The sequence below is a fragment of the Mus pahari genome, chromosome 18 (assembly GCF_900095145.1).
Source record: "Mus pahari chromosome 18, PAHARI_EIJ_v1.1, whole genome shotgun sequence".
NCBI lineage: Eukaryota > Metazoa > Chordata > Mammalia > Rodentia > Muridae > Mus > Mus pahari.
The window spans coordinates 14,007,316-14,018,668 of record NC_034607.1 but is presented as its reverse complement, the minus strand read 5'-3'; the positions used below and the strand labels follow the sequence as shown (position 1 = coordinate 14,018,668).

Here is an 11,353-nt window from a genome sequence, read left to right as displayed (position 1 = left end):
GAACTCACTCTGTAGACCAGGCTGGCCTCGAACTCAGAAATCCGCCTGCCTCTGCCTCCCGAGTGCTGGGATTAAAGGCGTGTGCCACCACTGCCCTGCCTTACTTTTCAAATAAAGAAAAAAACTGATTGGTTTCTTTTGAGTGTGTTTGCCTGTATATGAGTGTCTGTGTGTATATCACATGTGTGCCTGAGGCCCACAGAGGGCATCAGGTCCCCTGGAATCTGAGTTATGGATGGTGGCAGTCCACCATGTGAGTGCTGGGAACCAAACCTGGGTCCTCTGCTGCAGCATCTCGCCACACCCTCCACCTTACTTTTTGAGACAGGATCACTGTCTGAATCTAGAGGTCATCAGTTTGTTAGACTGGTTGGCCAGCAAGCCAGGGAAATTTCCAGAATTCCCAGAAATCCCCCAGATTCGTGCCCTGCTACCTGCTGGCTTTTTCTTTGGGTGCTAGCGAGCTGAACCCAGCTCCTTATCCAGCACATTCATTCCCAGTGAAATCAGCCACCCCCACACCCATCTACCGATGCCTTTCTTCTGTCTTTTTGAGACAGTCTTACTATTGAGCCCTGGCTGTCTTGTATTCACTGTTTAGCCCAGGTTGATGGAGAGGCCCAGCAATCTCCCCGCCCTCATCTCCTTGCTGTTAGGGTTACAGGCATGTACCAGGACCTTGGCTCCAGGCCAGCCTACCTGCCTTACTCCTGCTCCCACGCGGAGTCCCTCAGTGGGAGATGGTGGCTGTTGCAGAGCAGAGGTCACCAGTCTGACGGATGCTCAGGTTTGGAGATTCTGATCTTTCTCTCTACCAGCCTCAGAGCCGCGTACACCAAAGCTGCCCACTGGGCACCTCCTACCAAAGCTGCCCACTGGGCACCTCCTACCAAAGCTGTCCACTGGGCACCTCCTTCACCTATTCCAAAGGCATGGATGGTATCCAGGCTCGGCTGAGGTTGGAAGGGGCGACAATCGATCTCCAGCGCAGTGAGCAGAACAGGGGAGGGAGCAGGCACCCTGAGCCCTCTCCAGACCTGCTGCCTATGGGATCTCTTTTTATGCTTAGGACCTCCACGGAGTGGGCATTAGGTCCAGTTCTTTTCCTTATGTAGCGATACCTCGCTCCGCTCAAATAAATGCATGTCTGCCTTATGAAATTCCTGACCCATAGATTGGTGTGTACGCAAGCCAGAGAGCAAACTCAGTCATCATTCCTGAACTTTGGTTTTGTTATTGTTATTTGTTTTTCAGACAGGGTTTCTCTGTGTTGCCCTGGCTGTCCTGGAACTCACTCTGTAGACCAGGCTGGCCTTGAACTCAGAAATCTGCCTGCCCCTGCCTCCCAAGTGCTGGGATTAAAGGTGCGCTCCAAGCTCTGCTTTGTTCCTTTAAACAGAGTTTCTCACTGGGGCCTGCGGCTTGCAGGTTAGCCCAGGCTGGATGACCAGTTAGCCCCTGAAACCTACCTGTTTCTACCTCTCCAGCACTGGGATTACAATACACACCACATAGCAGGCTGGTACTCAGGTGGTGAACACTTTCCCAACTGAGCCATACACACCCCAAGTCCCTACTTGTTCAAAAGAATAATTAAAATATAATTACATCATTTCCCTTCCATCAATTTCTCCTCCCCCCATTCTCTGAAATTGATGGCCTAGATTCTTGGCTTATTGTTGTTATATATACACACACATACACATATACACACAAATATATCAACACAACCTGCTGCGTTCATTTAACATTATCTGTATGTATGTGATTTCAGAGCTGATGGCTTGGAATTAGATAGGCAACTGGGGGGCTGAGACCCCGAAAGACTGTCTCCCTCTGTCAGTGGTTCTTAGCTGTCTGAAGTTCTTTGTTTAGGAGAATATCCCTATGACCCGCGCTTTTTAAAAACATAGTCTTATATAGCCCAGACTGGCCTCAGATTTACTCTGCAGCCAAGGCTGACATTTGAATTCCTGATTTTTATAACTCTGTTTTCCTAGAGCTAGGGTTACAAGTACGTGTCACTACAGGTAGTCAAGGACCTCTTGAAAGAATGAATAGATGGATGGACGGCTGGCTGGCTGGATAAAAAACCCTCTAGTGACTTTTTTTTAATGAGAGAGAGAGAGAGAGAGAGAGAGAGAGAGAGAGAGAGACCATATAAACACAGAGAAGGACCTGGTAAACAGGTAGAAAGGGGAGCTGGTGAAGAGCCTGGCTGGTAGGTGAACAGGAAGGCTTTGCGGAAGAAGTGTTGAAAGCCAACAGGGATCTATCGTGTGACTTGAGGGTAAAGGACCCAAGTGTGAGCTGCATGACACACTCTGGTGAGGCTGAGGTTGGGAGGGAGGAGGCGGGAAGCAGGGTGAGGGTGAGGGATTGTTGGAGTGCCAGGCCAAGGATGGGGTCTGTGATTAGTTCACTGTGACAGCCACTGCAGAGAGAGACAGAATGGATCCGAGCTTCCGGAAGTTCAGTCGGACAGTGTAAGAAGGATGGCTGGCAGGATCAGGCTGGGGCCTGGGGAAAACTAGGCTGGCCAAGTGAAGTCCGCATCGGCCTGGGGGAGCAGGCACTGAGATGGAAACAGAGAACCGTGCTATTGGAGGTGACAGGATTGTTCCCATTTTTGGGTGTCTGGTCTGGATGGACGATATCATGTTGATTTAGAAAGCCAGAGGCACAAGGTGTTCATAAAGCCTAAGAAAGTGCTGGACACTGAGCACCGCCCCGCCCCATGGAACAAACCAGTTGGCCTGATGCAGTGCTGGGGATGTCTGTAAAGTGGACTGAGGCACAGAGAATGGACCAAGAAGGGTAGGAGAGGGATGGGGACGGCTCTGCCTCGGGCCTTTCTAGTCTAGCAGAATGGAGGCAGAGAGGATGGAAAAGAGTCCAGCCAAGGGCACCGCACACAGCTTCCAAGGGGAAAATGGAAGAGAGTTTCTCAGAGAGAGAGGGCTGGATACACCCGCCTTGGCTCCACTGTCAGGTGAGGTCAGGTGAGGACAGGAGGAAGTGGCACCCCACTGGCCCAGTCTGTGCTCTGGTGTAAGAGGACACCCCTAACAGGGTCCTGTGGTTCTGGGCAGCAGCTACAGAGGCCCTGCACCCAGCTGGAGGGATTAAAGCAGGCTGGCAACTCCCATCTCAGGGAGAGACTCAGCCCCTCCTGCCTGGCCACCTACCTGGCAGGCTTTTTGAAATCCCACTGCCTTCTGGTTCCTTCTTGTTGCCAGTCACACTCTGAAGTTGGCTCTGTCTGGTGAGGGGAGGAGAGGGCAGGGAGACAGCAGAGCCTAGGGCCCAGGTCTGTCCCTAGGACCTCAGGAATTCCCTGAGCTTTATTACACACCTGGGAGCATGCCAGGACCTGAGGAGGATGTGACAAAACCAACACAGGCCCGTGGTCTGCCTTCTGACAGACGTCCCTGGGGAGGTGGGAGTCTCCTAGCTTGGGGTGAGGGTGGGGCCTCCTGGGTCCAGGAAGGTGGGTGACCTCAGTGGGTCCCTGTGTGTGCCCCTTACAGGTGTTCTCTGTCGCGCCCCCGTTCGAGGTGAATGGCCTTCCACGAGCTGTGCCTCTGGCCTTGCCCTACCAGGACTTCAAGAGAGACCTCTCAGATTATCGAGAACGGGCCCGGCTGCTCAACAGGGTCCGGAGGGTGGGCTTCTCACATATGCTGCTCACCGCCCCTCAGGTCCCATTGGCTCCCTTTCAGCCTCAGGCCAATGGGAAAGAGGAAGAAGACGAAGAGGAGGAGGAGGAAGAGGAGGAGGAAGAAGAGGAGGAGGAAGAAGACGATGACGAGGAAGAGGAGGAAGAGGAAGAGGAAGAGGAAGATGAGGAGGAGGCAGGGGCCCTTGGGGAGGTGCTGGGGCCTCGAAGTGGCTCAAGCAGTGAGGGCAGTGAGCGGAGCACTGAACGGAGCCAGGAGGGCGCCCCGTCCACCCTGCTGGCTGACGACCAGAAAGAGGCCAGGGGCCGGGCCTCCATGGCCGATGGGGACCTGGAGCCTGAGGAGGGCTCCAAAACGCTGGTGCTCGTCTCCCCTGGTGACATGAAGAAATCACCAGTCACTGCCGAACTGGCCCCTGACCCTGATCTGGGCACCTTGGCTGCGCTCACCCCTCAGCACGAGCGGCCTCAGCCCACTGGAAGCCAGCTGGACGTATCAGAGCCGGGCACCTTGTCCTCCATCCTCAAGTCCGAACCCAAGCCCTCAGGACCTGGAGCAGGGGGTGGGGTTGGGCTGGTGGCCCCTGGGGTTGGGGTCACAGCAGTGACGTCACCCTTCACCAAAGTCGAAAGGACCTTTGTTCACATTGCGGAGAAGTCCCACCTCAACGTCATGTCTTCCGGAGGACAGGCCTCCAGGCCAGAGGAGTTGAGCACTGGGGGCGAGTTGGGCCTGGAGGGGCTCTCCGAGGGGGGCATTGCGGAGGAGGGGGCCCCAGCGCCTCTGGAGAATGGCATGGCTTTGGCAGGGCTGGGCGGGACTGAGATGGAAAGTTGTGCTCTGTCAGGCCCTCCCGGAGAAATACCCTCAGAAGGAGTCTCAGACTCCTTGCCCAATGGCCCAGCCCTTGCTGATGGACCAGCTCCAGCATCCCCACAAGAGCCAGTAACCAAGAAAGGGACCACCGTCTCCCCCCGTCGCCATGCTATGCCAGGATCTCGCCCCAGGAGCCGTATTCCCGTCTTGTTGTCTGAAGAGGATACAGGCTCAGAGCCTTCGGGCTCACTGTCGGCCAAAGAGCGGTGGAGCAAGAGGGCTCGGCCGCAGCAGGACTTGGCACGGCTGGTGATGGAGAAGAGGCAGGGTCGGCTGTTGCTGCGGCTGGCCTCAGGAGCCTCATCCTCCTCTAGCGAGGAGCAGCGCCGCGCCTCTGAGACACTCTCAGGCACCGGCTCTGAGGAGGACACACCCGCCTCAGAGCCCACAACAACCTTGCCTAGGAGGGCTGTGCGGGCGGCAAGCACCCGGAGCCGGATTCCCCGTCCCATCAGTGTGTCCATGCCTGCGGAAGGCCAGCAGCTTCCTGGCAGACCCCACGGTGCGGCCCCAGCGACCGACTCGGCCATCACCAGCAGGTGAGAGACCCTTGCCAGCCTTGGTTGTGGGCAGAGTGACCACAGGGCCACCAGGGACTTCTCAGAGCCAATGTTAGGGACTGGGACGCCCTCAGATAGCTCTCTGGTCTACTATCGCCCAGCTGGGCACTGGGTCACTTGTGGTCCAAGTGCCAGTTCTGTCGCTGGGCTCAAGGGGACAAGAACAGCATGGTTAGAGAGGACATGGTGAGGCGGGCCCCGGGGAAAGCCGATGGTATGCCATGGGACATTTGAAGCCAAAAGGCAAAGCATCCAGTGATGCATGAAATAGTAGTTTGCCTTATGCAAAACTCATGGGGATTTTAAAGAGGGCATACCATCTTTAAGGAAAATCTGTAGCAGATTCCTGTCTAAAGGCCCTGCAACGCAGGATGGAACACCAGGCCTCTGTTTACTCCTCTGCACCTGGCCTCTTCCATCTTACCCAGCTCTGAGAACGCAGATCTCTGGGGCTCAGTGCTCAAAGGCATTCTGAAAACAAACGTCCCTGTCCCTCCTGTCGTCCCAACCCCCCTCCCCTTCCCCTGATCCTTTTCTCTTATCCTCTGCCCCTCCGCAGGCTCCAGCTGCAGAAACCCTCAGGGTTGGCCCCTGCTGCTGACCTCCGTCCCAAACAGTCCGCGAGCCGGGGTCCCGGCCCAGGTCGCGCCCAAGTCTCCAAGCCCGCAGCACCCCGCAGTCCCGGCCTCCCCGCCTCCACCGCGCGCCACCCCAGCGGGTCCCCGCGGAGTCAGTCCCTGTCCCGCAAAGAGAGCTCCTCCCCCTCGCATCAAGCCCGGCCTGGCGTCCCTCCATCCCGGGGGGTCCTCCAAGTCAGATCTCAGCCGGAGGCCTCTCCGGGGGCCTCCAAGAAAGGACTCAGGGGGAAACAACTGCAGACTCAGCGCGCAGCAACCAAAGGCCGGGCGGCGGTTTCAGAGGGTCGGCCCGGGGCCAGATAATGACACCCACCCGCGGCTCTCTGCGGCACCCCCTACCCTCACCCCGGTCCCCACCCGCAGCCGGCCACACTGGAGCCGCTTCCAGCACAGCCTTACGCGCCCGCGCGCCACCGCGGCCCCAGCTTCCCGCCTGCACCCACCAGGACGCACGTGAGCACATGCTGTGCCCAGCAGCCCAGCCAGTCCACTGACCCAGGAGGGTGCGTCTGTCTGTCTGTCTCTGCGTCCTGCCTCCCACCTGCCGCCCCTATTGCAGGGACAGGCTCACAACAGATCCTCTGCCCCGGGAAGGCTCAGCCACCTATCAACTCCGAAGACTCAGCTTCTTGAGCCCGTCCCCTTTGCCCACCAGGTCTTGGCTGATCTCTCACATACCCCCTTACCCCCCCCCCAACCAAGGGGCTTACACCTGCTTACACCTCCTGCGATCCACCTTTTTCTCTTCATCCCCACCTTCTTGTAGCCCCCAAACCTACCCAACAGGAGAAACAGCCTCAAATTCCCTAAGTGTGCAGGCTCTGGCCCGCCCAGTCTCCTAGGAGCCATGGTGACCATAGAAGGCCAGTGTGGGATCGGGGAAGTGGGACCCAGGGGTCATTGGTCTATTTAGACTTAAGGGGACACCACCTCTGGCTGCTAGTCAGCTCTGTGAAAGGCACAGGGTGTGTGATTCTTTGCTCCCTCGTGTCTCTGGGGAGCAGACACCCCTTTCCTGAATAGGAATGAGTGGAACCTCTGGGAGCAAGCACCTGCCCTCCCAGGCCCCTCCCGGGCAAGCGTTTCCCAGAGGGAATTTGGACTGGGGCTTTAAAAAACGGTTACTCACTTCTCCGGTCCTCTGGTCTAGCACTCAGGACCCCTTACCATCAGGAATTCCTTCCTGCTGTCTAACCTCACTCCTGCATACTGCAGTTGCAGCCAACTCTCTTCTCTCAAGTCCCACACGGGAGGAGAGTGGTTGACGATCACCGTGCGTTGGTCATTTGGGGGCTTGGCTCTCGTCCTTCCTCCTGATGTCTCTGCTGTGGGAACAGGCTGGCTCAGGCATCCTCCTCCTCCTAAGTGGGCAGAGGAGGCAGGATGAGGCCGGCCAGCTCCTCCGGGAGACAGAAGGCCCTTCTCACGTTAGAATGTGTGTGATGTAGCTGGTGCCCACCCCACCCGCACCCGGTTCACCCTGGGCCCTTCTTGCTCTGAGCCAGCACCCCCACAGCTGAGCTGCTCCGTACCTGATGTGGGGCCTCCTGCTGCATTTTGGCTTCTGCATAGCTCGCGCCTCATCAGGAGCCCCAGCTGCTAACATCTGGAGCAAACAGCTGCAGATGAGACAGGCAACCCCTGCTGTCTGGGACAGGGACTCCCTGCAGGCCTCCTAGAAAGCACTCCCGGGCCGCCTCCATCCCCCCCCCCCTTCTGGCCCCTGTGTCCTTCCCTGGGCCACAGAGAGCAAACCAAGACATTCTGGTGAAGGCAGGCGTCGGTGTGCCACCGGCCAGACCACGTCTACACCTGTGATGGCCGTCTGGGAGCTGCTCATGCCAGCTGAACTCCTCATAGGGTCAGCAGGTTTGGGCATTTGCTTCCATGCCAAGAAGCCAGCTCTACAGACCAGCTGGGGAGGACACCAGGGTGGATGGTCTTTGAGATCTATCCCACGCTGACGCAGAAGCTCCCAGAACACTCAGGAAACCTCTCTGGATACAGTTATCTTTGTCACCCCAAGGCCCTCTCGTTGCCCCCTAGTCCTGTGAAGGGGCAGAGGGCTCACTTCCTCCCACCCAGAGCTTTTATGAATGACAATCAGCTCATGCCAGGTGGGGACCAGGGCATGACCCCAGCGCCCAGGCCTTGGACCTGCCCCTTGCCACCAACCTAACTGTGAGTGTAGGTGCCCCCCCTCAGTCTCCCTTCTGCCGTAGGACCAACAACACCCAGGTTTGGAGATTAGATGAAGGGGAGGCCTAGGGAAACCCCGGGCTCACCCCACCCCCATTACAGCCAATGCTCGAGTTGGTACAGATCAGATGCAAAGGCCAGTCTACCCCTGGGGTCCAGGCCTCCAAGTCAGCTATGTCACTGGACTGGGAGGAAGGAGGGACAGAGGACCAGCAGAGGGGGTGCGGTGAGTGGGCTAAGCGGTTCCTCGCCCCAGGAAGGAAGCAGGGCAACCACAGGTCCCTCCCGATGCCCCACACCAGAGCTGCTGCCCTTTCCTTGAGGATCAGCTGCCCCCTGCACTGGGCCCTTCAGGTTACTTTCCCTCCTCTCCTAGAGTGAGAGCGGCACAGTACCGGCACAGTACCACCGGCTCTTACGACCCCCCATCCTGCCTGCCTCTGTCATTGGCTCAGATGTGGGGTCTGCTCACCTTAATGCGCCTTCCCTCCCCAGCCGTACCATGTGCAGAGGGTGCAGGAGAAGGGCCCTGCCCCAGGCACATGGCTCTTTGGCATCTCAGCTCCTCCCCAGGGGCCTGGCTTGCTCAGTCTTCTGAGCCCCTTGGGCAGGTGTTGGGGGGCAGGGAGTTGCCCTCCCCCTCCCTGGGAAGCAACAGAAGAATGTTTACATGCCACACAGAATGTAACAGCCCTTGCCCACCCCTCCCAGTCACTGCATGGCCTCTGCCCACCCTGTGCCTGCCCACTCCCCCTGACACCAACACCTTGCAAGTCGCTGTCACAACTAGATCGGGTCTCAGAAGGGAAGTAGCCATCACACCATTAAAAAGCCTGTGGACCTTTCTGTTGGCCTGGACTCTTTTTCCCTTTAGGGAGGGCAGGGCGAAACCCAGCCCCTGAGGGTGGGGGGGTGGGCAGGAGAGAAGATACAGCATGGTGTCCAGGGAAGTCCCGCTCTGATTTTGTTCAGGGTTGCAGAACAGGCTTCTGTCTCAGCAGAGCTCCCGCTGAGCTCTTTGCTTGTCTGCTGAGGGCTGGAGTGTCTCCGTTTGGCTCAGCGCAGAGAAAGGGAAGAGGCAAAGCTGGCGTTTCCCCCAGGGAGGCAGAAGGCAGAGCAGCTGGCAGGCGGTGCCATAGCAAAGCCCGCCCTGCCCACCCACCTGTGGCACGGCCTCTGCACCTTCACACGCGTATCCTATGGATACACTTGTGGAGCACCAGAGCCTCCTCGTCTACCAATCTGAAACACCAGAAGTTCGGAAAACAGCAAGCATCTTCCTTAGTCGGGCATGTGCTTTCAGGGCATGGTCATTTGGTATCAGAGCCCAAAGGGAAAGCCAGGCTTGTTGGCCTCGTGCCTGTAATCCTAGCAGCCACAGGACCTAAACCAGAGAGATTCCAGAGAACTCAAGACCAGCCTGGACTATGTAGTAAGTTCAAGACCCAGCCTAGGCTAAACGTTAGACCATCTCAAAAAAAAAAAAAAAAAAAAAAAAAAAAAAAAAAAAAAAAGAAAAAGCCAGGGGAAGCTGTTTATATTCACTTACACATTGGAAAAAAAATTGAGACAAGGTCTTTCCAGGTAGCCCAGGCCAGCTGCAAGTGTGCTATCCTCCTGCCTCACACTCCCACGTGCTGGGATAACAGGAGTGCACTCTGCTTGGTTAGATGGAGAAAGTAATGTCTTGGATTATGAGACACTGCTCTTGACCCCTATTTATAATATGTGGACTATGCATGGAATTACTTTCCTTTAAAAAAAAAAAAAAAAGTATTTCATCTCTCTATCTTCTGTGATGTGAAATGGTTTGGGTAAGAGGTTGTAGACCAGGAAAAGAAAAGATTGTTCAAGAGCAATCTCAACTGCCATTGGTTGAGGCTGGTCAGCAGGGCAAGTTCCATACAACTCCACCGCGGGGTGCTGTGAGATTCAACTTGGAGGAAGTGTTCCTATAGGCCAGTCTCCACAACTAGGAAGCCACGTGAGGGGGTACAGTGAGTACAGTGAAGCAGGAAGAGACTTAGTGTCTGTGGCCCACAGGGGGTGGGCCGGATGAAGGGAGACTGCCTTGGAGAGGAACAGGAAGTACCCTTTGGATTTTGAGTCCCAAACTCACTAGAAGTGAATCTTTTCACTTAGCGGACACAAAACCAGTCACCCCCCCCCAAAAGCCTGGCTCTGGGCTACACCTGGGGTAGGAGGTGAGACCACCTGGGTTTGAAAACCCCTCCGTTCCTGGGGGTGCTGTCCTTGGATATCCAGAACCTCAGCCTCCTGGGACCCCTCTAACTTGAATACCTGTGGGCTCCGGGGCCTTGTATGGGGCCTGACATACCATCACTTCATCCCCGTTTAACATGTCCCGAGCAGGACATAGTTGTAGTAAATGCTAAAAGCATATCAGATTAAAGACAACCCCTGTGCACGACTCTGACCGTCATGAGATGACTTGGGAATGGCTTGGTATGTACCGTCACAGACCTTTTTTATGTTTATAATAATGCCTCTCTCTCTCTGTCCATATATATTTCTTATAAATAAAAGAGGAGCATATTATACCTACTGTTCAGAAATGTGGCTTTTGTTTTTTTTTTTTTTTCAGTTTTTCGAGACAGGGTTTCTCTGTGTAGCTGTGCTGTGGCTGTCCTGGAACTCACTCTGTATACCAGGCTGGTCTTGAACTCACAGAGAACTACCTGACTCTGCCTCCCTAGTTCTAGGATGAAAGACATGCACCACCACCACTGCCCAGCTCAGAAATGTGACTTTTATTCCCAACAGTATGCACTGAAACACAGATCCACCCCACCCCGAGTGCGGGGATCACATCCAGAGTCTGTGCATGCCAGGGATGTGCGCTCCTCCTGAGCAGTCTCCAGCTCCCCTCCATTTCAAAACCATTCATCTTAACCTATAAAACCTATAAATACACATCTTTATATGTTAATTACTCAGTACACAAACGTATGCCACGTGCAATCTTCAGAAGCCAGTTCTCCCTCCTACCACACAAGTCCTGAGAATTTATAACCTCAGGTGACCATTCTCTGCAGCAGGTGCCTGTACCATCTGAGCCATCTTTCCTGCCCCTCCTCCACCTTTTAAAAGTTGTTTTGTTGTCCTATAATTTATGCAATTGTTATATAATTTCCAACTCAAATTATACAACTCAGCGTGATGGTGCCGTCACCACAATCCGTCGTAGAGCAAACCTTCTGGTCATCCACAGAGACGCCCCTCCCCATTAATCACCATTCATTCATTTGGTAGTGCTTAGCTCTGCAGCAGCCTCGGGCCTTCCCTAACCTTCCAGGTACTTCTTGGCAACCCTGGGAAAGTCATCCAGGATGCTCTTTTATTTATTTATTTATTTATTTATTTATTTATTTATTTATTT

The 11,353-nt window shown here is 55.3% G+C and overlaps 1 protein-coding gene across 3 annotated transcripts in view; it reads left to right on the top strand.

Moving 5' to 3' along the window:
- The window catches only part of Ttbk1 (tau tubulin kinase 1), a 46,684-nt gene extending 37,886 nt beyond the window's left edge, over positions 1 to 8,798 (top strand). For all 3 annotated transcript variants that reach the window (XM_021217939.1, XM_029531310.1, XM_029531311.1), the window contains 2 exons: positions 3,531 to 5,095; positions 5,676 to 8,798. In XM_021217939.1, the coding sequence (XP_021073598.1) occupies positions 3,531 to 5,095; positions 5,676 to 6,057 (1,947 nt within the window). In that variant the 3' untranslated portion in view covers positions 6,058 to 8,798. The remainder of the gene's footprint in view (positions 1 to 3,530; positions 5,096 to 5,675) is intronic.
- The last annotated feature ends 2,555 nt before the right edge of the window (positions 8,799 to 11,353 follow it).